General features: G+C 38.2%; 1 protein-coding gene across 1 annotated transcript; it reads right to left on the bottom strand.

The window, feature by feature from the left end:
• On the bottom strand, positions 1-24431 carry rad18 (RAD18 E3 ubiquitin protein ligase). The gene is made up of 13 exons (XM_068316445.1): positions 24291-24431; positions 23394-23472; positions 22715-22776; positions 22510-22580; positions 17687-18114; positions 17131-17230; positions 16158-16345; positions 15652-15722; positions 15288-15348; positions 11003-11134; positions 9698-9815; positions 7147-7191; positions 1-583 (listed from the first exon to the last, which is right to left on the bottom strand). Exons 1-13 carry the CDS (start codon positions 24339-24341, stop codon positions 484-486), a joined length of 1506 nt encoding a protein of 501 aa, XP_068172546.1. The 5' UTR covers positions 24342-24431; the 3' UTR covers positions 1-483.
• Between the last annotated feature and the right edge of the window lie 1348 nt (positions 24432-25779).

Here is a 25779-nt window from a genome sequence, read left to right as displayed (position 1 = left end):
GTGATAAGAAAATTTTATTATGCAACCAGTGGTTTTAAACTACTTTACATTTTACATTGTAACTTAAAGTATTACATAAAGGAAAATAAGATGAGGATATGTCGATTTAAATATGAAGCAGCAATGAAAAAACTGAACACTGAATGGTATTCACAATAGAATTTTCCAACTAAAATTTATAATTGTATGTTTAATATTAAACAATTACATACTACAGTCAAAAAGACATATTTGTAATCTAAAAAGAGAAACTCAGCCCCTTGTCATTATGGCTTTTGATAACTGTTCGACTCCTGCAGTCACCTTAGAACATGTATTCATTATAAAAAAAGAGTACAGGAATTAAACAGAGCAGCTTCAGAAAATCCCCTGAAATACCAGACAAGTGTTTAAAATTTACTTATTGTTCTTGCTGGAAATTTAATAAAAAGTTGATTTTTATTGAAATATGTAGTGATAGGGTCTGCTCTCCTCCGCCTCCTCTTACGACTTGCGACATCGTTTTCCAAGCACGGGCGATAAAGCCGTGCCGTCTCCTCTTGCGCTGGACTTTCGCTTTTGGGTTGAGGTCCTGTTTGTGTCTCTGTAAAAGAGATGACCTTTTCAACTTTTGTCAATATCCAACAAGAGAAACATTGAAAATTTTCAAAACAAATTTAAGTGGTAAATTTTAATATTCTGAATATTTTGTAGATGTAAAAACGAAGTAAAAGAAATTGATGCTTGACTTTGATTTTTTTAATCAGGCAGAGGCAATGACAACATATTATTTTGCAGGGAGACATCTTGCCTTTCTGTGGGCACAAATCAGTTATGCTGGCAATTTGGCTTCTCCAAACAATCATCCGTCATAAGGCATCAGCAGCGTATGTGGTAAATGGCTTCAGTTTAAATGAATGTCTATGTAACCAGCCTTTATATAATGTTGCCTCTGTACAATCAGCAGTGCTTTGACCCTGACCAACCAATCCAGAGAGTATTCTGTAAAGTCTGTAGAGGGCAATCAGCTAACAGGAAATGGAGGGAGGTACATTACCTGGGTACATTCATACTTGATTTGGCAAATGATTCTGATGCCATCCTGAATGGATGCCTGCTTGAAGGCACCCAAGCATATTCATGATGTTAGACTAACTGATTGTTCACACCAGTAAAAAAATTGAGAGGGAACTTGTGTTAAATGAAAAGGACAAACCTACATTTACCTAGATCATATTCCTTTGCCTATTTTCTTTCCAGCTAGCATAAAAGGTTTAATGTTTCCCATTTTGAGTTCATGCCGTGCTCTGATTGAACAAACATTTATCTCATTCATCAGTCATAGATGTCTGTCTGACTTCCCTACCCCTCTGACTGATCTTAAGGATTCCTTTCCTGGCTCTGGCCCCATCCTCCAAAATCCTCCAGCAGTCTGTATATAATGCTGCCTATACCTCCAATAAAATCCACAACTGACTGACCCAGGTGAACACACAATAGATCATCACACACGCACGCACGCACGCACGCACGCACACACACACACACACACACACACACACACACACACACACACACACACACACACACACACACAGGCAGAGTGACTGCAGGATTACATTGAAGAGAGAATACTGTTGTTTTCCTTGAAATCATTGATGCAGCGCACACTGACACACCGAATACAATCTACTCAGAATAAACACGTGTTGACACCTTTTTCCCATTAAATTCTTTGGAAGATAATGCTGTTTTTAACCTGCACTTATATTATTTTGAATTTACCTTTCAAAGTATTTGAAAAATACAAATGGACTGAACACTCTGTGCTTCTGTATAATAAGCTGCATTGCTCTGATGGATAACCAGTTGGCAACTTAATATATATTTCTACCAATGTGAGCCCTGGTGGGCTCCACAACCCAGCATGCAGTGTTAAATTACAGCCCCATTAATGAATCACCTCTGACACAAACTGGTGGACACACATCTTCTAAACGAGAAATGCTCAGATGACATGGCTTACAAGTCAAAGGGGAGCTCTAAAACCCCATGTGGAACCACTTACATCTCACATGAAGGGCTTTCCTCACACTGCAGATGTACTGTATATCACCCTCTAGCCAGTGACAAGGTTCAATGCCTGTTTATCTTGACTGCACGGACTGGCAAAACAAAATTCCAACACAGGATTTAGAGCAGAAATCCACATGTGGTCAATAAAAGGACGGGGAGATGTCCATGTACAGCAGAAAGAAGTCAGTTTCCTCTTGGATCAAGGCCTTAAACCATCAGGTAAGTAGCAACTTGACATGCTGACAAATGCCTGTATTAGCTATCTCATTAATGAAATCTAAGATGAAAAAGGTTGGTCAGCAACCTCTTTATCCACGACTAAGAAGAAACAGACAACAATCTAGCCGCAAGAGGGCACAAGCCAGTGTCTTATTGTGCCGGTCCCAAGCCCGGATAAATACAGAGGGTTGCGTCAGGAAGGCCATCCGGCGTAAAAATTTTGCCAAATCAAAGATGCGAATCAAACCTATGAATTCCAAACTGGATTGGTCGAGGCCCGGGTTAACAATGACCACCATCGGCGCTGTTGACCAACAGGGCGCCGGTGGAAATTGGATTACTGTTGGTCGAAGAAGGAGAGGAGGAAAGTGCGTTCGCGCGAAGAAAGAGAAGAGGAGCGCCAAGAGTATAGGACTAAGAGTAGGGACATTGAATGTTGGAACTATGACAGTAAAAGGTAGAGAGTTGGTTGACATGATGCAGAGGAGGAAGGTAGACATACTGTGTGTCCAGGAGACCAGGTCAAAAGGTAGCAAGGCTAGAAGTTTAGGAGCAGGGTTCAAGTTGTTCAATTAAGGATAGGGACGGAAGTTTATTGACAGGTGCCAGTAGTGTGATGGGAAGATGGAAAGAGTACTTTGAAGAGTTGATGAACGTGGAAAATGAGAGAGAACAAAGACTAGAAAGAGGTGACTGTTGTGGACCAGGATGTAGCAAAGATTAGTCAGGATGAAGTGAGGAGGGCACTGAAGAGGATGAAGAGTGGAAAGGCAGTCGGTCCTGATGATATACCTGCAGAGGTTTGGAAGTGAGTAGTTGAATCTAGACTTAGGGCAGAAGTGAGCATTTGTGAGCAGCAGTATGGTTTCATGCCAAAAAAGAGTACTACAGATGCAGTATTTGCTTTGAGGATGTTGACACAGAAGTACAGAGAAGGCCAAACGGAGCTGCACTGTATTTTTGTAGATCTGGAGAAAGCTTATGACAGGGTGCCCAGAGAGGAATTGTGGTATTGTATGAGGAAGTCTGGAGTGGCAGAGAAGTATGTTAGAGCGGTGCAGGACATGTATGAGGACTGTAAGACAGTGGTGAGGTGTGCTGTAGGTGTGACAGAGGAGTTCAAGGTGGAGGTGGGACTGCATCAGGGATCAGCTCTGAGCCCCTTCTTGTTCGCTATGGTGATAGACAGGCTGACAGATGATGTTAGACAGGACATTGTGATCTGGAGTGAGAGCAGGGAACAGGTGGAGGAGAAGCTAGAGAGGTGGAGGTTTGTCCTGGAAAAGAGAGAATAAAAGTTAACCGCAGTAAGACAGAGTACATGTGTGTGAATGAGAGAGGCCCAAGTGGAGGAGTGAGATTACAGGGAGAAGAGTTCAAGAAGGTGGAGGATTTTAAGTACTTCGGGTCAACAGTCCAGAGCAATGGAGAGTGTGGAAAAGAGGTGAAGAAGCATGTACAGGCAGGATGAAACGGGTGGAGGAAAGTGTCAGGTATGATAGAAGAGTTTCAGCTAAAATGAAATGAAAGGTGTACAAAACTGTGGTGAGACCAGTGATGTTGTTTGGTCTAGGGCAGGGATTCCCAAAGTGTGGTGCTGCCGCCACGGGGTGCGCGAGTGTAATGGCAGCTGAGCACCTTGAAATACATACGTAATTAAATAAGTAATTTAAACACTTTTTAATGGAGGATTAACAGTTTAAATATTTAAATTCATTCACGGAAATCATTTGTAATTTTCAATTAAAACAAGTTTTGGGAAAATTTTAAATAAAAAAAAATACCCAAAATGCACTTGGCTTTCTGCTAGCTACGTGCTAGCTTGTTGTGATAGCAACAACAATAATATGCCGAAATGCATAACTGGTTGAAAACGGGCAGTCTGTCCGGTATTAAATCTGGGAGAAATGAAAGAGGACAGGATACATTGGCCCAACTGAGAGCTGTGCAGTCTACCAGGCTGAAGAAATCGAGCAGGAAAAATAGAGTGATGATGACGAGACAGGGGAAACTTAAAACGAGGAGCGCAGAACACAGAAAACTCACCCGGACACTTCATCGGAAGAAGGGGGTAAGGAACACAATGAGACTCGTACTCAAAAGAGAAAATATGATGTTGTACTTGAGCCTATGTTATTTTGATTCTTTGTGGCGGAGTAGCATATTTGTTACCATTCAATAACTGTTACAGTTTGTTAAATAGGCCTATTTGTTACATAGCAGGGCTCAAAATTGCACCCATTTTGGTCGCATACGCGCCCAAATTTTTAGCAGTGCGACTATTAAATATATTTGGGAGCACCAGTGCGACTAGGGAAAAAAATCTGGTGCGCCTTTTTTTGTGAGACTGCGGTCCTGCCAGGAAACAATGAGAGCGCAGCTGCGGCTGCTCTCCTGGGCGAGGGAGAGAGGCGCGAAACGGAGATGGACGGAGCGTCTCTATCGCTCCGTCACTGCCTTGCTTTTGGGTAGGTGCTCCTAAGTCTTTGCTGGTGCTACTAACTTCTACATTTGGGAGCACCAGTGCTACCAAGAAAAAAGTTAATTTCGAGCCCTGCATAGTAATAACTGCTGTTCATCACTCATCTGTAGTCGACTCGCTCGGCGACCATTTTGACTTAGAATATTATTACAGTATTGTCATTGTTATATTGTTACTATTATTCTCCCCACCGTTTCTAAAGTGAGAGATCATTAGACCCATTATTGCACAATCTATTCTGTGTTAACAGGAGCCTATATTATTAAACTTGATACCTGTTGTATATGGCTATAAAGACCACGCCTTTTCTTTCTTTTTTTTTCATGCTTTGGGCATTGGGGGTGCGTCAGCTAAGTCGGGAGGTAGAAGTGGGTGCGCGGACTGAAAAGTTTGGGAACCACTGGTCTAGAGACAGTGTCACTGAGGAAAAGACAGGAGACAGAGCTGGAGGTAGCAGAGATGAAGATGCTGAGGTTCTCTCTGGGAGTGACCAGGAAGGTTAGGATCAGGAATGAGTACATCAGAGGGACAGCACGTGTTAGAGGTTTTGGAGATAAAGTCAGAGAGGCCAGACTGAGATGGTTTGGACATGTCCAGAGGAGAGATAGTGAATATATTGGTAGAAGAATGCTGAGTTTTGAACTGCCAGGCAGGAGGCCTAGAGGAAGCCCAAAGAGGAGGTTTATGGATGTAATGAGGAAGGACATGAAGGTGTGAGAGAAGAGGATGCAAAGGACAGGGCTAGATGGAGGCACTTGATTCACTGTGGCGACCCCTGAAGGGAAAAGCCGAAAGGAAAAGAAGAAGAAGAAGAAGAAGAAGAAGAAGAAACAGACAACACCGACGTCATCAATCAAAAACTGTGATTAAATCAGTGGGCAAATGGTCAAGACAAAAATTGAGCTTAAAAATTAAAAACTTTACCTAAACATTTATTTTTTTGTATTTTTCTAAGTCACACTCAAAATATTCCTTTTAAAGGCTTCATGTGAAGCAATTTCATTTGCTATGCTAAACTGAGACGAGGTGGGATCAGGGTCCTTGGGGTCAGGTACACCACCTGACTCTTGACTCTCTCAAGAGGTGAAGCATGACTGCATGCAGCAGAACCAAATTAATGATGACCCTGTGTTCTCACAGGGTGAATCAACTGAGGACGGTAAGAGGTAAAAACCACTGCGGACAATTGTGAAAGGACTAGAACTAAATAAATAAACATCTGACAACCTTAACACTGGTGACCTGGATGTTGAAAATAAAGTTGATTTTGATGGAAATAAAATTACATTTCACAGTTCCTACAGGAAAACTTGGGTTTTGCATGTTAAACTGACGAAGCACTCAAAAGTCCCAATGCTGCTGCTCAATGAATCAATGAATGGAAAAAAGATAAATAATGTAGTGTAGTCATTCAAATAAGGCAGGGTTAGCTCAGCCTCAGATTCCTGCAACTCCGTGGAAAGAAGACAGAATCTTCAGTATCTTCATGGGTGAAGAAATATGTGAGGTCATCGTATTATACTGTCAAAACCATTTGACAGGGATCACAGCAGCGATGGCAAAGAAACAACATGATCAACAAAGAAAATGAGGACTTCACAACAGTGAATGCAGTCTCCCAAAATCAGTGGTGCAAAAATCTCTCTGGACAGTTACAGCTGACAAAACTGTTTTTGCCTGAGATTAATTGGATGAAATCATCTTTCTGGATAACTTCTATGAACAATCACCAGGAGCTCAGGGACACCAACTACAACAGTAAGATGATGTGTATCTCATAACAAGGAGTCCACACCCTTGCCTCCACCCCCACCTGTGATAACACTGCATTATATGCTTACAGTGGACACAAGAAAGTAATTTTCTCATCTGCACTGCAGCTTTTTTGTTGACAGAGAATATACCAACCATGTGATCTTTAACATGGCTGTCTGTTAGCTAGTTGAATAATCCATTCATGTAACACACCTGCAGCTTGCATCAAGACATGGGCACAAATGAGAAGCCTACGCTAAAACATCATCCTGAATAACTTACACCTCCTTTCCTAAAAACTTGGACATGAACTCAAAGTGGAGATGGAAACACTATGTTCATATTTATCAACAATATTAAAATTAATTGGACAGTTTAAAATTCACAGCTCATGTGAAACTGCATCACATAAATATAGTTGGTGCTCTTGGAAAAAGCAACAAACATCTTTCATGCAGATATACACGGGACCATGCTGAAGAAATCCTCAAGGTATGAGTTTGGAGAAATTCACATCCAAATCCAGGCATAGAAAAAACATGTGCATTTACTTACAATGGCGGATCAAGTGAACAGTAAAACACTAAAATAACACTACTTTTCTTGGCAATTGCAATGACAGCAAAATCACTTACTCTGTGTTACTTTGAGGCTCTGGCCCAAAAATGTCTGAAATAGAACTGCAATGGAAAAAGAGGGAGAGAGGAGAAAGTAAGGAACAACATTTTCTTCAGAAATACCTGCTGCAGTGTACTGTTTTGTATCAAAAGGCATTCGCAGAAAACACTGTGATGCTCTGTTGTCTATGAATCATGCCATCTGACTTAGGTTCATGAATATTTATCAATGCAATTAACAACAAAAGCCTATGAGACTATTGTATGCCAAAATATTTAAAATTTTAATATTTGGCTCTACTGAGATGTTGCAGAACTAAACAAAAGAAGAGTGTTTTTTTCCAAAATAGTATTAGTGCAAATGAGTACAGTAATAACAATTTGTGACATATTTGTTATTACTGTTAGCTCACACCTGTAACTTTGAATGAACTTGCAATCTCAATTTTGTCTGTGTGCTTTAGGTATACAGTACTCATAAAAACAATGGGCTACTGTGCTGAATTATGTGTAACGTAAGACAGACCATATACAGTATACAAAGTTAAAGTTGCCTGGCAAAAACAACAGTTTTTTCAAGGGCTTTTGAATCACTGATTGTAACTCATTAAATAAAGCTATGCTTAAACCATCATGGTGTTTGTAGTACTAAAATCTTAACAGAAGCAGTAAAAGACTTCTGGAGAGAAACACAATGTTCCCCTTATTCTAAAAGTAAACAGGTTGATATTTAAGACCACAAAATGACTGATGCGGATGATATTTTACTTCTTCTTTGTTTAAATCAATACAATTTAAAGAATACCACCTTCATTCAAAAGATATCAGCTAGATATCAATTATTAATAAAATATACAATTTGTGTATTTCTGAGTGCATAAGGAATACAAAGTATGGTACTTCTGTTCTCACAGGTACAAAATGATATGATTTGAATATACAAAGGCACATCATCATTTCTAATTAAATCATAAAGGCAAAACTTACTCTTGAAAGAACAAGAAACTAATTGCAATATTGTATAAAATTCTCAAATTGTACTAAACAAACAGCAACACCAAAGTGAAGGGTTTAAGGCAGATTACCACACAACTTGCACATTTTTTAGTCTTACACTACTTTGTAACTGGTGGTATCATGTTATCATCCATAATCACAAATAGGGCTTCAATTTAAGCAAAATAAAATAAAAATAAAAAAAGAAGTCATGCTAAGTTATTACACATTTATTTGATTCAGCACATATTTATATTGAAACGTCAGTAACAATATTAATGTTATTCTTTCAGGGACAATACGTAAACATTTCTCTGCCAAAAACACTTAAGCTGCCACGTTAAAAGGCACACCACTGTCTGCAGACTGTGAAACCAATAGATAGCAGAAGACGTATTGGTTTTCATACAATCCATTTGTCCACCAAGTATAGATCACGTTGACGAGAGATGTCCAACAAATGTTTGCATTAAATACGGTGAAAGAGGTTAATGAGCTTTAACGTCAAGTTGCCACATGTTATCTTGCGCAGAAATGGTTCTCATAGTCCTTCAAATACTCTCTCCTCCTCTTGACGATGTTCTGAATTTGAGTTTTTCCAAACACCAAATCCTGAGCCAGACCTCGAACTCCAATGCCACCCTTCACATACCTATGGATAACCTTGATCTTTTCACCCACCATCAGTAACTTCCTCTCCATTTTCACCTAGTTTGGTTTGCTTGTCATCATGTCAAAAAGAAACCAAAAATGACTAAACATGGATGGGAAAGTCCAACTCAAGACTGCTTGCTATAAACTGTATCCTGTCAAACACCAGAAAACTGCCCCTTATCACACAGTTGATAACTAAAGGCAACAGCCAAGAGTGTTGTTTTTGTTTGAAACAAATTTTGTCCATGGAGGCAGTGTCCCCAACCACCAAGAAGAGACCACCTTCTCTTTTGAGTGGATTTATTTCCCTACCTTCCATACAGAATCACAATCAAAACAAAAGATAACTGAAAAAAGATGTGAATATGGATGAAGTATGAGGGTGGCTCCAACATAGAATTAGCAAAGTACAAAAATAATTTTTCTGTATTTTACCGTATATGAGTCTGATGCATTCTTTTATATCACAGTGTTCCCCATTAGAAAGATCTTAAGCAAGTAAGCTCACATTTTCTGAACAGCAATAGTGCTGTGCACTGTCATGTTTGATATTCACTATAAAGCAATTAATAATTTTTCTGAATTTAATTTCAGCCGTTCAATACGATGGTAATGACATGTGATCAGGGATACTTTAAAAAACAATACACAGTCAGAGGAGCCCCATTAATGGCTGCTTGTACTTTGTGGATGTGGTTTAAAATCTAATCTAAAGAAAGTGTTAAAGTCAAACTTTTTATCTTGTTCGAAATAAAGCTATCATCTATGCTTTACTTTAACCAGAAAAGAATCGTCTCATAATTTGTATTGTTCCCCATTGAAGTGCAGAAAATTCAGTTTTGCATAAATCCATGTCAACAAGCTTTGAAAGAGTTATCAATTGCTAATGAAGAAAGATACTCCTCTATTTAGCGCTCACCTGCTTATGGACACGTCACTGTGAGTGGGGCTGGGTGACATTTTAATGCTTGCAGATGGCTCCTCTTCTGCTTCTGTTTCTGCATCTTTTTCACGTACCACAGGGAGGCTGTTTGGTTCTGGATCCGAATAAAATGGAAGAACACACATTGAAGCCATTCCAGGAATACATGCATAATTTGTCAAAGACAGAATTCTCATGCTACAAGATGTGCTTATAAAAACAAACCTCAATCATTTGGTAAGAATGGTATAAACTGTTGCCATAGAAACCCAAAATGTCACTAGAACAGATAACCCTGCACTTGAAAAAACTCTCTTTGTACTGATGTGAATAGACCATAATATATCATAGATGAATGTGAATAAACTGACATGACCACCGACTAAACTCAAATATGTAAATCAAAAATGTAAAAAACAGTGTTTTCAACTTTCTCCAACTCCTTTAAATGTTCTGCACTTCATTTTTAATATTTGGTCACTTTTCCTTCTTCACTTATTCACAGAACATTGGTAATTATACCAAATATTGCTTCAGTATTGATGTGTTCTTATCCGCCCTTGCCAGATGTGAACAACACGGGAGTAAAGTCACATTGTGAATAAATAGATTGAAGGACGCATTAAGTATAATGGAGTGGAAGTGCTTCTCGCGCCATTGCATAGATGGAATATAGTGTCAGTCCAAAATAGAAAATGCAAATTCCTTTCAAAAACAGTCCAGGGCTCCTTTAGGGTTTGTGAAAAATGCAAACACAATAGTCATTAATCAGGGTCTGAACAATGACCTGACAATTATGCTGTAGCAGCTGGGCTTTGGTTTGAGCTCAGTGACAGGAGAGAGAGACAGCAGGGACAGTTCAGAGAATGGGTTGAGGGAAAGAGGGCTAATTATTACAGGTGTTTTTGTGTGAAACTGATGCCTCGAATTGCAGCGTGTTGGACCCGGAGTATACTGCCTGTTGGAAATGGGAGACAGGAGGGGCAGGTCTGGCAAGTTGGTGAAAAGCTGTAACTGCTACTTTGTGAACCTACTGCTGGAAATCTGGAAGATGGACTTTATTCTGTGTTATTTAATGAAAAGAAAAGTGACCCACCATACCATCATTGCTGGCATGGATACTGAGAGCAGAGTGGGAGCAGAGACTTTATTGGTGGAGATTAGTTTATTTTAAATATACGTTAACATAACTTATTAACATATATATCAAAAGGTATTTTTCACAAAGAAATTATTTATGACAGACAGACATAGATGCTCAATCTAATGGAGCTACAGTGTATTTAATGAGTACGGCAGTACCTGCAGAGTATGTTGCTGGTTTGTTTTCTTCTTCCACAGTGATTTCTTGCTTGATACGAGTCTGTCTGGTGGTCTCCAGGCGACCCTGAACTTGGGCAATCAGGCGGGAGAACTCACTGCTGTGCTGCTTCCCTGGAGGCAAAATAGCATATTTATTGGAAAAGGTAAAGACAGCCACATTTTTAAATGGCCTAAAATATCTGAGTTATGTAGTACTTTGCCATGGGCTTAGCGTAGATTGAAATGAGCTTAATGCAACAATTTGTCTTTTTGTTGAAGGCTAAGGCTACAGAGGGGGAAAACAGGTGCCAATTACTGCAAAGCCAGTGGAGCACTAAAGCAAACATTATAAATATCAACAATCAGATGGGCTACTGAACATTTTTTGGGAAAGCATGTGTTAGTATTTACAATGAATGCACTCCCATATTTTGTCAAACATCTGTTACAGACTGGAATTTGGAAATGACCTTTTACACTTGAAAGGAAGGACAGGTAAAAAAAAGTTTAAAAAAAAAATTTATTTCAACAACGCAGATGTAATCTCCAGAAAGACATCACATAAATAACACAAAAAAGTTAAGACTAGCTATATACACTGAAAGAAACAGTCATCTTAATACCACCAATAGCACTTGAGGGATTATGTTATCAAATAAAAATATAATGTACAAAACCTGATTTACACTTTATCTGCTCTTCATCTCAAGCTGATGGTGGAAGGAAGTTACGTTTCTCAAAATATAATATAAAGCATGCAAATAAATCTGTGGTCATATAATTTTTTCACTTTAAATGAAACAGTAGCATAAATTGATAAATAAATAGTTAGGTTTAAATCTGTAATCAATTTAATTAATTTGATCCAAATTTTACCTTTTTTTAGTTAAATAAATCCAATTATGTATTGGAAAAACATGCATTTTTAAGTACAGAGCTGGGATCAAAAGAGGCAATCGGTTAGAGCAGTGGACAGTGAGGGTGCAGACACAATATAGTCTCAGTTGAGATTTTTATGTTCTCCCTTGCATATATTTTAGTTTAGTTTTAGGTTATGACGATATTTTCTCAATAACCAGCTAATTGTAGTAAAACTAAAATAACTATCACATAAATGAAAGGCTGTTGGGACACACTGGCTTTGGTTTATGCTCATGCATATGTGCCGCTTTCAGCTTCCGAGCTGCGCATTCAATATTCCCCATGCAGGCAGTATGACTCATCCACCTCTTCCTCTGATATATCAAGAGGTTATCACGGTAGTGCAGCTATTTTTAGAACCCACCTCCTATGAGTCATTTCAATTTTTCAACCACTTTTGAAGTTTGTCTGTTTTTTTTTCCCAAACAAGCTTTCATCTCATTCCATCATGACATAACATAAATTTAGATACTGTCCTGTAACACCACTGTTTTTGCTTGACCTCTGCCCTGAGGACAGAAACACAAACCTTTTCTTTGATGCATCTTTTGCATGGTGATTATATATGACCTCACTGTAAATAAAAAAATAAACTTTGACTGTTCCACAGCCAAGTCATCCTACAAGTCATAATAACGATTGTATTATGTGCATTATTTACACAGAAAAAAACAAAATCACCTCATCAATTTTATATTTTCATCCAACCCTATCTGCTAAACCACCCAGTGAAGACAAAGCACTCCTCATTTAAGACGGTATATCAGAATGCCTCCTAATGGAGGGCTTCCAACTCACGAGGAAGATAATGGCCGAATGACAAAGAGAATATGAAAAATCCTAATGAGGTTGCCGGAGACAACAGCATGCGGGAGAACAAGGGAAAGAGAAAAGTACGCAGCCCTCTGAATCTCTAGTTTCCAGAGGGACATTCCTCACTTCTCCACTGCATTACCTGGCAACCATTGCTAAACTGGGATAAGATATTGGCCAGCTGTTTCTGTAATGATTGCATTTGATGAAAGATTCAAATATCTCCTAAATAATTTCCTATTGAACTAGGACCCTTGAAATTGCAAAATTAAATAAACTGATAGTCCTCTCCTATGTTCTCCTTTTGGAGAAGTGTATCATTCATTACCATAAGACCAAATTGACAAAAGCAATCTTCAGATAATTTTCTTTACTTCTTTCTTACCTGCTTCTTCTAAAATCGTTGTGGCTCTACATTTTTATTTGGGTATTTGGCTGATGTGTATTATGTTATGTTATTACACGCGTATTGCATCAGGGATCAGGTCTGAGACCCTTCTTGTTCACTATGCTGATGGACAGGCTGACAGACAAGGTTAGACAGGAATCTCCATGGACTATGATGTTTGCAGCTGACAGTGTGATCTGCAGAGAGAGCAGGGAACAGGTGGAGGAGAAGCTAGAGAGGTGGAGGTTTGTCCTGGAAAGGAGAGGAATGAAGGTTAGCTGCAGTAAGACAGAGTACATGTGTGTGAATGAGAGGGACCCAAGTGGAAGAGTGAGGCTACAGGGAGAATAGATCAAGAAGGTGGAGGATTTTAAGTACTTCGGGTCAACAGTCCAGAGCAATGGAGAATGTGGAAAAGAGGTGAAGAAGCATGTACAGGCAGGTTAGAACCGGTGGAGAAAAGTGTCAGGTGTGATGTGTGATAGAAGAGTTTCAGCTAAAATGAAAGGAAAGGTGTACAAAACTGTGGTGAGACCAGTGATGTTGTTTGGTCTAGAGACAGTGTCACTGAGGAAAATACAGATGACAGAGCTGGAGGTAGCAGAGATGAAGATGCTGAGGTTCTCTTTGGGAGAAGAAATGAGTACATCAGAGGGACAGCACATGTTAGAGGTTTTGGAGATGGAGTCAGAGAGGCCAGACTGAGATGGTTTGGACATCTCCAGAGGAGAGATAGTGAATATATTGGTAGAAGAATGCTGAGTTTTGAACTGCCAGGCAGGAGGCCTAGAGGAAGACCAAAGAGGAGGTTTATGGATGTAGTGAAAGAGGACATGAAGGTAGTTGGTGTGTGAGAAGAGGATGCAGAAGACAGTGTTAGATGGAGGCAACTGATTCGCTGTGGCAACCCCTGAAGGGAAAAGCCGAAAGGAGAAGAAGACATGCGTATTATATATTATTTTTATGGAGTTGGCCAGTATACTGTATGTGATGACCTGTGATCACCCTATTTTAATCTGTTTTAACAGATTGTGGGGAAAAATGTTAAGTGTTGCTCTCAGAACATGGAAGAGTTACTAAGACATAAAAGCAACCCTAACCCTTACCCATCTTAATTAGTCCTGCCATTAATTCATTTCTCAATAAATGAGCTATAGGTCTCAATGTAAAATAACACAGAGTATCCTTTGAGATACGAGTTTAATTTCTTCTGTGACTGAACTCGTAAATCCAACTACTCATATCTCACACGAATTTTCCCCATTTAAAATAACCAAATTAATCTCAGTCTGTTCCAGCCTTGTGAAAAAGCCCCAAACTCATCTAAATTAAAAGAACTAAGTTTTTTACCAACCAATAGACATGCATACTCTTTCTGTGCATAATTAATTGTATATGAGTTACGTAAATAATGATAAAGTATTAAAATAAACGCAAAAGTTCCGAAGCACAACATAATACTCAAATTTTTTGCTCCAATGTTGAGCAAAAATATGGATGGCTCGTATCTCAAAAAACTTGTCTCTTGAGTAATTCATATGTCAAAGTGTACAACTGTATATTTTATTAACTAATGTTACTGGTATGAATTGGGTTTGGGCTTAGTCTAATAAAAAAATAATAATTTGCCTCCATAAAGGTGGTCTTTGTTGGTACTGATTATCTGATTGATTTGAATGAAACTTTTATAGGCATTAGAGATGGGAACAGGCAATGAAAGTTAGGTAAGAAACCACCCGGTGGAATAGGAAAATCTTGTTTCTCCATGAGACAAATGTTATGGACATGTTAAGTTTTATGTATATGTTTTAGGCATGTGTCAGGTTTTGGGTACGTGTGTGTTGTGTATGTTTTTATGGTAAAAGACTCCAGCAACAGGTGTTGTTTACAAATAGGATTGTAGTCACTGTAACGGCAACACAGGGACAAAGTGATTTGATATCACTTTAAATACATTTTAGTTTTCATTAAAACTGGCTGAAAACAGATGGACAGTTTAGTTCTTTTGCAAAGCCAAGTCTGCAAGTCGCTGTATCTTAAATGTACTTTAAAACAAAAGATTAAGCCAAATTTTTCATCTGTTTAGCTTTGTTGATTTTATTTTAGTTGTCAGATTGGTGAGTTCACCAACATGTTACAGTAACAGTGGGAAAGTGCACTTACTGTACTTCGCATGAATCTCATCAATCTCCTCCTCAGTCAGTTTCTTTGACAAAACCATGACCTGTAGATTGCAATGCACATCAATGTGTAACAATAAACACACAAGATGCACTGCAGAAGTATTTACAAAGCAAGTCTCAAAAGCAGTCTGTGACATTATCGTAATTTCTCATCAAAATGAGGTCATGTTTCCCTTAAAATCTGACAGACTACTTTTCTCTAATGCTCCACCATCAACACCGCCCTGTTAAATGGGACATTATAGCAATAATTATCAAAGCATTTTTCCAAAGAACTTTTAATGGTTAATTAAATCAACTGTACACCTAAGAGGACACAAACACGTGAAGCTGCTAGAACATACAGGTTTGGTTTCCCCCTGAAGTTGATTCCTTGATTTCTCATTATTCTCCACCTCCCTGGCAATATCTTCAGCTGTTCAGAGAAGACAGAAAAACCTTCATTACTCTCGACATTGAATGTGTTCAAACATCTTTTCTTCATATTACACAAAAAAAATTCACAACTGTTGATTGAATTGTTTAGGAGAAAAAGCATCTGTCCACAAAGTGATATTGCATCTCGTCTGCATGGGAAGAATCTAGTTTTGTGGTTTGCTTATTCATCACTGATATTTCTGTACCTGTTTTGATGTGTTTTCTCCTTTATATTGACTTTTGTAATATATGGTGAGAAAAACAAGAGTCCTGTCAATGAGCACGCAAAATTTCAATATGCTCCATTTGCACGAGAATATATCATAAACCAGTCTCTTTCATTGAAGCTGTCTTCATCATTCTACTCACTCATAACTGCATTAACATTAAATTTAGTATCGCCAATAAGGCTGAATTTTCTAAATGTTCTGACCTGATTTGGGATTGAGTGAATCACACTGGGCATTGTAGGTGTGAACAAACTCTTGGTGTCGTTTGATCAGCTGGTCCCGAGAACCCTTTACTGAGAGATGGCACTCCTTCAGCCTCCTCCTCAGTTCCTGCATGGACAGCAGGTTGTACACCAGCTTTCCCTTTGGTCGTCTTGTCGCGCCAATGGAGCTAAAACAGATATGTGGTGCAGTTTATTCTAGTAATCACCAAAAATTACTGTTAACGCACCATCTGATTTGGATGGAAGGTCTTTCTTTGCTAGGCTGTCATAAACGCCCAGGACTTGGTGAAAGCCTTTGTCATGCAAATATAAATGACTGTACCTCTAACAAATCACTGACAACATCTGAGCTCGTAATGAAACGGTACTGACAATTTCAAGTTGCCAGTTGCTGGCTTGGTGAAGACACAGACCTCTGATAATCAATAATCCTGTGTTTCTGCTGTCATATTTTGTCTAACAAAGTGTAAGTTGATGAGTTTTATAAAGACAGAGTTACTGGCTAAAAGGAAAGAATATCAAAACATTAAGACATTGTCTGCTCCAGATTACAATTTTGCACTGTTAAATAAACATGGCTGATGGGTTTAAGAATTTTAGACCTGCTGCTTGGGTCAGTAATTACTGCAAAACAAATTTTCAAAGTTTAAAGTTAAAAAAAAAAAAACAGTACCTGTGATGGTAAAACTAGAAGTGTGGTAATAATTGTAAATGTATAATTGTCATCAATTTTCTATTTTACAATAAAGTTTGGCAACACAGTCAATGACCAAAGTGCAAAGGTTTTCATGTTCCAAAGATAAAGTAAATCATCCTCAGTATTATGTGGAGTACAAATAGAAACTATCTTCTTTGATGATGGAATTAAATTACATCCCACCTCTCTGGAGAGTACGACAACTTGCACAACAACAGCAATCATGGCAGCCATTAGTTAAGTGGATTTTTTTACCTTCGCAGGCTTTCTTTCTTCTCCGCACTGTTAAGACACATGTCCAGATGCTTGTTGATAAACTGCTGTGACACACCTACAGAACACACAGGGCACTCCACTGCAGAAAGGTGCGGAATGAAATACTATTAATAGTTTGAATGGAACACCTTTTTTTGTGTGCGATGAGTCATATTTAATTGCATAGCTAAATCAGGCCACTCTTCTCACAGGACTTTATCAGGAATAGCATAAAAGGTCATGCCTGAAAATAACACCATACCGGACTTTATGAATTCATATTAAATGAATGAGATGATCCTCAACAAACAGGAACCATCTACTCAGGGCGAAAACATACCAGTGAGTTATATCCCAATAACTACTATGTTACCATGACCACCTCTACTATTTGATTAGATATAAAACAACAGGAAATAGACCAAAAGAAACTACATTAATATCAATGCAGGTTGACTTTGATGTTGAACGTTTGACTAACATTCAAGTGTCTGAGAAATTCTTATGGTTTGATATTTCTGTGCAGACATGGGAATATTTCCAGATGTGTGCTCACCTTTGATTGTAGGTTTTATATCTTCTGGTGGTGATGAAGAATTTGCAATCTCAGCCTCAATGCTGAGACCTTGTGAGTCAGTGTCCTCCTGTTTGACTGACATCAAAACCTGGACAGACTCCTCCTCCCAATCCATTGGCTCTTTCTTCACATCCACCGTAAGTTGAGCATTTGTTGAATGTAGTTCTGCTTCACTCACATTGTGGGTAGAAGTTGCAATTTTCCCCTGCTGAACACGCTGTGTCAGAGATCTATCTTGGTGGGTTTCATCAGTGGGTGACGTCTTAGGCCTCTTTTGGAAATACTGACTCAAAACACAGCTATTATGCTTCTGGCTCATCTCTCTGGTCGTTTTACATTTGACGGACGTTTTGGGAGTCTTGGGTGAAATTGGAGGAGACTCAAAAATTGCTTTTGACAACTGTTTCCTGGAAAAAGATGAAAGATACGGACCATGAGACTAAAAAAGGGGCAGCATTGGTATTTTCTGATGCAAAAATTAACTTATTGTGCATTTTTTACAAAGCAATAAAGAGGAGTGGTGCATTTAAAAACAGTGTTCATTTTAAACAGCAATGTGTGCAAACAAAAAATCGTGATCACAGTAACATAAACCCATTGACGCCCACTTAATTATATCACTCCTTTCCTACCAAGAAGAGCAGAGCAGACCCTTCAGCTCCAGTCAGGAAGATGTGGGGAGGAAGTGAATTGAAGCTGGGCCATTACTTGACAATAAAATTGAATCAATTAGGTGTCTAATGTTCAGCTTCACAGATCTACACCTGGTGCTTACTGCCCCCATTAGTCAGTTCATGCATGTGTACACACACTTGCAAAATGTACTTTGAGCTAAGAAATGTGCCCCCCACCCCACTCATAAATACAATACAGCAAAATGCCATGTCTGACTGTTATTGGTCAGTCACTATCACAGCAAAATACTATATTATAAATCTAAGCCTTGTATAATTACACAAGGTAACAAAAGATGTGCGAAAAGTGTTGAAATCAAAAAAATATGACGGTTTTACTTTTTCCTTACTTCCAGTTTGTAAACCTTTAAAACCTTTGCTTACATGCACTAAACATAATGATAATGTTAATGTCAGGCTGCATTATATGTTGCCATGGTTTAACTGTTTCTGTGTCATTTGAGCAGACAGGTTTTTCCATCACTTTACCATCAGTTTAGTGTCAAATGGTTCAGAATACTGCTGCACCATGGTAGTTTACAATCTGTGGCCAAAACATAACAGCCGGGAGAGTGAAATAAAACTACCGGTATATGTTAATAATTCCGGTTTACAATCATTACAAATATTATACTATAGTTACAATTTTTTAACAATACGTCACAGCCTTTGTTGTAGAACACCTCCTTGTGTATTTATCTTTTCTCAGTAATTTATAAAAACAGTAGAAGAAACAGGGAAGAAACACCATAATGGGAAAGCAGCTTTTAAATCAAGTGATGACCAAAAGACAGCTCTTTAAATTATGTTCAAAATGATGTTAACATACTGAAAAATCACAAAACGAAAATATTAAAAGAAACAATTAAAGGTTTCAAGGAAGCACGTTGACGAAAAACTCATTCACATGTTTTCAATGCTTCAACATTGGTACCAGATTTAACTGCTCAAAAATAAAATACAGGACATTTGTTTCAATTTCATTGATCTTCCAGGTCTAGACGCTCAGTGACCACAACAACCAAAATTTAGTCAATAGTATTGGCATAAATTATGACCACTAATTGTGGTACACTAGTGTCTAATCCTATTGATTCTCTCCACAACATGAAGAATAGTCTTTTGTAATTACATTTGTGATGTGTCTTCAAGGTCAGCTACTGCAGTACTTTGAAAAGTGGAAGTTGGCGACCTTAAACTTGATTGTTGACCTATTTGGTTATTCGCCCCATATCAAATATGGAACATGATTATTTTGGGGAAAAAAAGCCTTTAAGTAATATTTAGATAATTATTCATCTCTCATATTATAACTAAATATACACTGTATTGATGATATTGTCAAATGTATGACAAAATATCTCTGATCATGCTGTTTTAAAAACACTTAGAAATAAAGCACATGTCATGAATTAGCATAAAAACTGCTCAAGAGTCCAACTGCTCCTGAGAGAAGAAAGAAGAAGTTAAAGGAAACTACAGATTTTTTCTTTTAGTTTGTTAGAGAAACCTCTAACTCAATGATGTAATCATGCCACAAGCCCAAAATTCAAATATATGAAAGAAATCAAATTTAATATTGAGGCAGGCCAGTCAATATTTAGTTGTAATATTTTACAATATTAAAAAATAAAGCTGGTGGATAATGACAGCACAGGTCCTACCACTCAAAAATAAAGAATATCATTCACCCCTAGTACAGTGTGTATTTTCTCAGTTGATGTGAGTCAGCTGTTCAGCTAGTCTGTTCTTTATTGATCACATTTACGTATTATTATTCATGCACAGTATTTATTACTTTGCTTTTATGTTAAGTTATTCACTATGTTATTTAGTTTGTTCACTTCCAACTACATCAAATTGGTTTCCATAGTAGTGAAGAAAACATCATGCATTGGTTTTTCCACTTCAAATCCACAACAGAAACATATATGCCTAAATAGTAATTTCATAGAAAAGGAACGAAAAATTGGAAATGTGTTGACTTGAGACTATGAAAACATTTTCTGATGTCACTCGCTATCAAGAAACACCATTTCTCAGACGCTCACCATTAGAACACAGGAAATTAAAAAACTGAAGAGTGACTACATAAGCCAGTCATTTTAACAATCAGAAAGTCTGTGGGCATAAGGGCGTCTTCTCCAAGTGCTGATAACATTGAAGTGATTGATGATCAGGAGAAGCATCGTAGCTTGATTACCAATAACACTGCATTATCAATGTTGGAAACTGAAGAAATTTTTTAATGATTTTAGTTGGACTTTTTTAATTTCTGTTTAGAGACATGGGATGAACAAAAAATGATTATTAGTCTACGCAGCTTAGTTTGAGATATATTTTCTTGATGAATATGTCTATATAAGAAATAGATATCAGACAGCTTAAAATATGGGTCACTGATAATTCTGTAATCAAAACATTGTTTTCGTCCAAAAATGAAAGAGAAAAGTTAACACTCTAAATCCGTAAGGAGACTCACATTCTGTTGTTGCTTTTGAATTGGTATTCCTCCACTGAAAGAGACTAAGTAGGATGAAGGGTGGGGATTACATGCTAATAAAGAGGCTATATCTCTGAAGTATCAGCGATAATTCATCCCAGGGGCTGGCTATCGAGTATTCATATGGGAAATTTCCATTTATTTTTCCACATAAAAAAAATGTGCCACTGCAAACAAATAGTACAGCATCCACTGGTCTGTCTGGGATAGCAAATGAGTCTCAACAAGTGACTGGATGCACAAGTGGGGCCTAGATTCCCAGTAAAGAGACAATCAAATGCTGTGATAAATATCACTAGAGGAAAACAAATTCCTTTAGACCCACTGTGAATACCTGTCCATATGCCGACATCCTGCTGTAATGAAAAAATATCAGCCCTCAAGCTACTCAAGGCAGGAACGTGCATTAAAAGTAGAACCTTTATTGATGGCAGCTGATGAAAACATATCCCCATTTGATTTACAGAAAACTTTTAAATCAGTAGAAGATTACAGGAAGTCAATGATAAGTGCTTCCCTAATGCTGCTAAAGCGAAATAAACTGAAACTGGATGTAGAGTAATTTTTTTCAATAACAATGGGATCCCCAAAAACCACTGCAATAATTACATCCCGCTTCAAAGCGGTGATGTATTGTAATTGTCATTGTTCATGTGTTCGTTCGTCTATACACCAAATATCTTCACAACCGTTGCAGATTCTATGTCGTCGCCTTCTATGTTTTACCTAAATTATTTCTTTTATAAGGGTATTCCTTAGTTTAATACCCATAGATCATTTGAGATACATAATATATAAATATACATTATTTAAAAAGTTCGGGCCAGGTCGGGCTTGGATCTTAAGATCTTAAGCCCAACCCGACTCCAAAAAATAATCCAGCCCGACCCGACCCGAGCCCGACGTTATTGAAGCCAGATCCGACCCTACCCGAAAGTAATTGTTGACTTTTTGAGCCCAACCCGACCTGAATTTTGTGTCGGATCGGGCCTGAACTCGGGTTCGGGCGTAAGATCTTACCTCTAATATGCACTAATTAATGCACTAGTCGGATCATGGGTATTTTATTAAATGACACTGACCTATGAAAGTAGGTCAGGGTAAAATTTTGAATTCAGGGGTGTCGTGGGATGTAGCAGTCTGTGAATGCCTATTTCCTAGTTGATTTTGTATTCAGTTCTACTAAGTATGAAAATATTAGCTGGAGAAATGCTCAGGTGAAATAACTGTGTTCATGGTTAAGTGTAATTTTATGGACTGTGGAGTAAGCTTCACTTCCTGATTTAATATTTTCATTATTCTATTGGTTCTCTGAGAGTAAAATCATTTTAAATAATTGCAATCGTTGTTTAAAAAATAAATAAATAAAAACAATTGTATGCTGCAGATGGCTGTATAAAAGTATGCCTGGATCTTGTTTGCCCATCTGTGATGCCGGTGACATCCATCATCTGTTTGCGGATGTTTATGTTGATGCAATTAGAGCAGCAGTAAAAACAGCTTTATGTTCAATACGTTTTTTGAATCATGCATTCTCATTGCATTATTCACCCCGATAAATGACACTTCACATACATACAGCTAATACAGTTTGAGGCCATCATTTATAATGTGTTGTAACTTACCTTGCAGCTTTAAAGTTCACGACCAAGTCATCCAATATACGGTTATTTCTTAAATCTTGTTCTGTTGCTTGCTAAAAGAAGAAGGTAGATGTGAAGGAAAGCAGACAATAACCAGCAACTGTGTGTTTTTTGGTGCAATGACCTTGATCATGATGTTAAAACACTTTTAATTATAATCACACATTTAAATCAAGTTAATTCTTACCGTGTTGCAAACTGGACACTGTAACTTGTAGGAGAAAAACTTTCTGATGCACAAGGAGCAAACTGTAACATGAAACAAAAATTTAAACGTATTGCTTTTTAGCAGTTACATAATTATTGTTTATTTCATCAGAAGTACACAACCATATTTACTCTACATATGAAAGGGCCCAGTGTGGCTTTGCCATGTTATCACCTGAGTTGTAGCCCAATGGTGCACTCACATACGACAAATTCTATAACATACCACAGACACAGAGCTGCAGTGTCTACTGTACAGTTGTGCTGCCTATAGTGTTAAGGAAATTAAGGTTTATATTATTGACATTTGAATTTTACGTTTTCATTCAGTTCCACATTCATTCATTCAGGACAAGATGGTCATACTCATCTCGTCTTCAGCTGCTTCTCTGAATCCAGGTCAGAGGTGATACTAGAGCCTATGCCAGATGACTACCAATGACAGTTGGGGTACACCCTGGACAAGGCACCTGTTCATCTCCTATATTCATTCACTCAGTTTTAATACTTTTTGAATTAATTTTTACCCCTTTTTTAAAAAATGGATTGTCAGCTGCTATTTTCTTGTTTACACGAGAAAACTCAGTTAATGTTTTTAGTAAACTTCTCATAAGAGTAAATAAAACTATGGATAATCTGATGCTTGTATAATTACTTACAATTGTGAGAACATTTCGTCATCATTGAAATGTTGAGAAAGTCGAAACAAATAGGACAATGTAGCAGGGTTTCAACATTCTGCAGATGAGAAAACAAACCACAGTCAAAATTAAATGTTTTTAACCAGGTAGATCAGCGTTGGCGAACAGCAATAATTAAACTTGATATTAAGTTTAGTAGTCAAAGACTGAACAGTTTCTTTATTAGAGTCGTATCCCATTTCAAATGAATATTGTATTTGCTGTTTCATAGGATGGTTGAGTTTTAAAATAAAACACTATATAGACGTCATAATTCACCCTTGACAACACAGCTGCAATTAATACGAGAAACCTAAAGCCATGAATGAAACTATTTCCTACTTTCCTCCTAGGTTGGACTGAACTTTAAAGCTCATAGTAAAGCAGAAGAGAGAGCTCTGTGGACACTGACGTGTGAGACTGACCATGTCTAGCTGGGCTGTGTGACCCGCTAAACATCACAGCGCACAGCCGGCTACTGTTACCATACATGATAGGAGTTCCTGATAAATATGCTTCGATTACACTGAATGTTCTTCAAAATACTAGGGTGAACTCCAGTGTCGTCTTGCTGATCGCTAATACGTTGAATGTAAATCTGGGACTTTGGTACCAATTGACTGTCAGCCAACTCCTTCACCGTCCTGATTACATCACATGTTAGAGATACAGTTTAAGTGTTGATTTTAGCACGATAAACTGGCACATCAGTAAATTATGAATGAAAGAGCTGAATTCAACCCATCCAACTGTGTGTTTTCGTTGCTTTGGAAACGCTATCCTTTGGTTAAGTTCCTATTGATGAGACTAGGTCTGGATGTTTTCTCTTAACACAGATAAACAGATTAAACAGATACTTGATATTATAAAACTCACATTTAGACATTCCAGGCTTGGAGGCAGAACCGGTTCTATTTGAGAAGCCATTTCTCGTAAACAAGAAAATAGATATTTTTTGAAAATCTAAAATGACAACAAAAAAAGTAATCTTTCGAGGTTACACAATCACAATCCCGCTCGCTAAATTTTGATTCCTACTACGGTAAAGGTATGACTCGCCGTGTGTGTATTCTAATTGGATAATATTTCTCGCCAGGGCGGTAGCGTAGCAATACAGAGGACCAATCACAAACTGGGTAGGGTGAAAAATGGCGTCGTCATAGTAGATATCAGTAATTTACGTCCGGTTTGAAACGCTTCCGTCCTCTCTACGTCACTTGACCATTTCCGCTTATTTCCAGGAAAGTTAAATACAGTATAGAACTTTTTTTGACCCCAGCAAAGAAACCACACTGGCTTGATGAAACTTTCAGGTGCGTTTCAGCTCAAGTAATATTATTTTCTTGCATTAAACAATATATAAAAACGTAGGATGTATTTTATTCATTCATTCATTCATCTCCCAACCCGCTTAATCCGCTAACGCAGGTCGCGGGGTAGCCAGTGCCTATCCTGGCAGTCTCAGGGCGTGAGGCGGGGGACACTCCGGGCACGACGCCAGTGCACCGCGGAGCCACACAGAAACAAACAATCATTCACACACACTCTCACTCCTATGGTCAATTTGGGACCGGCCAATCAACCTGAAGCGCATGCTTTTGGAGGTGGGAGGAACCCGGAGAACACGGAGAGAACCCACGCAGACACGGGGAGAGCATGCGAACTCCGCACAGAGCGGGACTCGAACCCGGGTCCGCCGTGTTGCGAGGCAGCAGCGCTAATTTTATGTACAAACTAAATGCGTAAAGTACATCATCAGCTTTTTTGTCAAGTTATCCAACACAGGGCGACAGATGACATGAACTGCGAGTTATACCTGTTGAAGAAACAGTTCAGCATGTCGACTTCTTTTTCACACTCCCCACGATCTTCTTCATCCCCAACACACGTCTCTCATGTTGTTCTGCTGGAGTTTGTTCTCTAGCTTCAACTAATAAGAGTCATTGCACTGCCACTGTCAGTTCCCACTGAATGCCCTTCAGCAATGGTCTGTCCCCCAGCTATTCTTTATTCTCTCTTTTCTTCTAACTGCTTCATCCGCCGTCCACCTCTATGATTGAATGCTGTACAATGAAACAGCCAAGTATGTTTTACAATGTACTGTTCAATTTATTACACATTAAAGCAGAAATGGCTTGTACCAGGTTTTGACTTCTGCAGATCTGAATTTAAAGATCTGGAATTGAAGCCTAAATTACAAAAAAAAAAAAAAAATCTCAATAAATACCAAGTGATTATAGGAATAACCAATCAAATTTTAGCTGTTTGATAAGCCCCTGCCCTCTTTCAGCACTCTAGTAAGATATGAATTTTACTTAATTTCAAGAAGCTGAGTTTGGGATCATTAAAGTATATCTACAGTATG

Source organism: Antennarius striatus, chromosome 5 (genome assembly GCF_040054535.1).
Source record: "Antennarius striatus isolate MH-2024 chromosome 5, ASM4005453v1, whole genome shotgun sequence".
In the NCBI taxonomy this organism is placed as follows: Eukaryota; Metazoa; Chordata; class Actinopteri; order Lophiiformes; family Antennariidae; genus Antennarius; species Antennarius striatus.
Note: the sequence above shows the minus strand (reverse complement) of the source record. Positions and strands in the feature narration are given on the sequence as shown.

Excerpts from the sequence above, each read along its gene's own strand:
- rad18 (XM_068316445.1), bottom strand. The coding sequence starts at position 24,341 with ATGGCTTCTCAAATAGAACCGGTTCTGCCTCCAAGCCTGGAATGTCTA. Across the intron at positions 17,231-17,686 it reads TATAAAACCTACAATCAAAG|TGGAGTGCCCTGTGTGTTCT; the intron begins GTGAGCACACAT and ends ACCTTTCTGCAG. Across the intron at positions 15,723-16,157 it reads TTCACTCAATCCCAAATCAG|CTGAAGATATTGCCAGGGAG; the intron begins GTCAGAACATTT and ends TTCTCTGAACAG.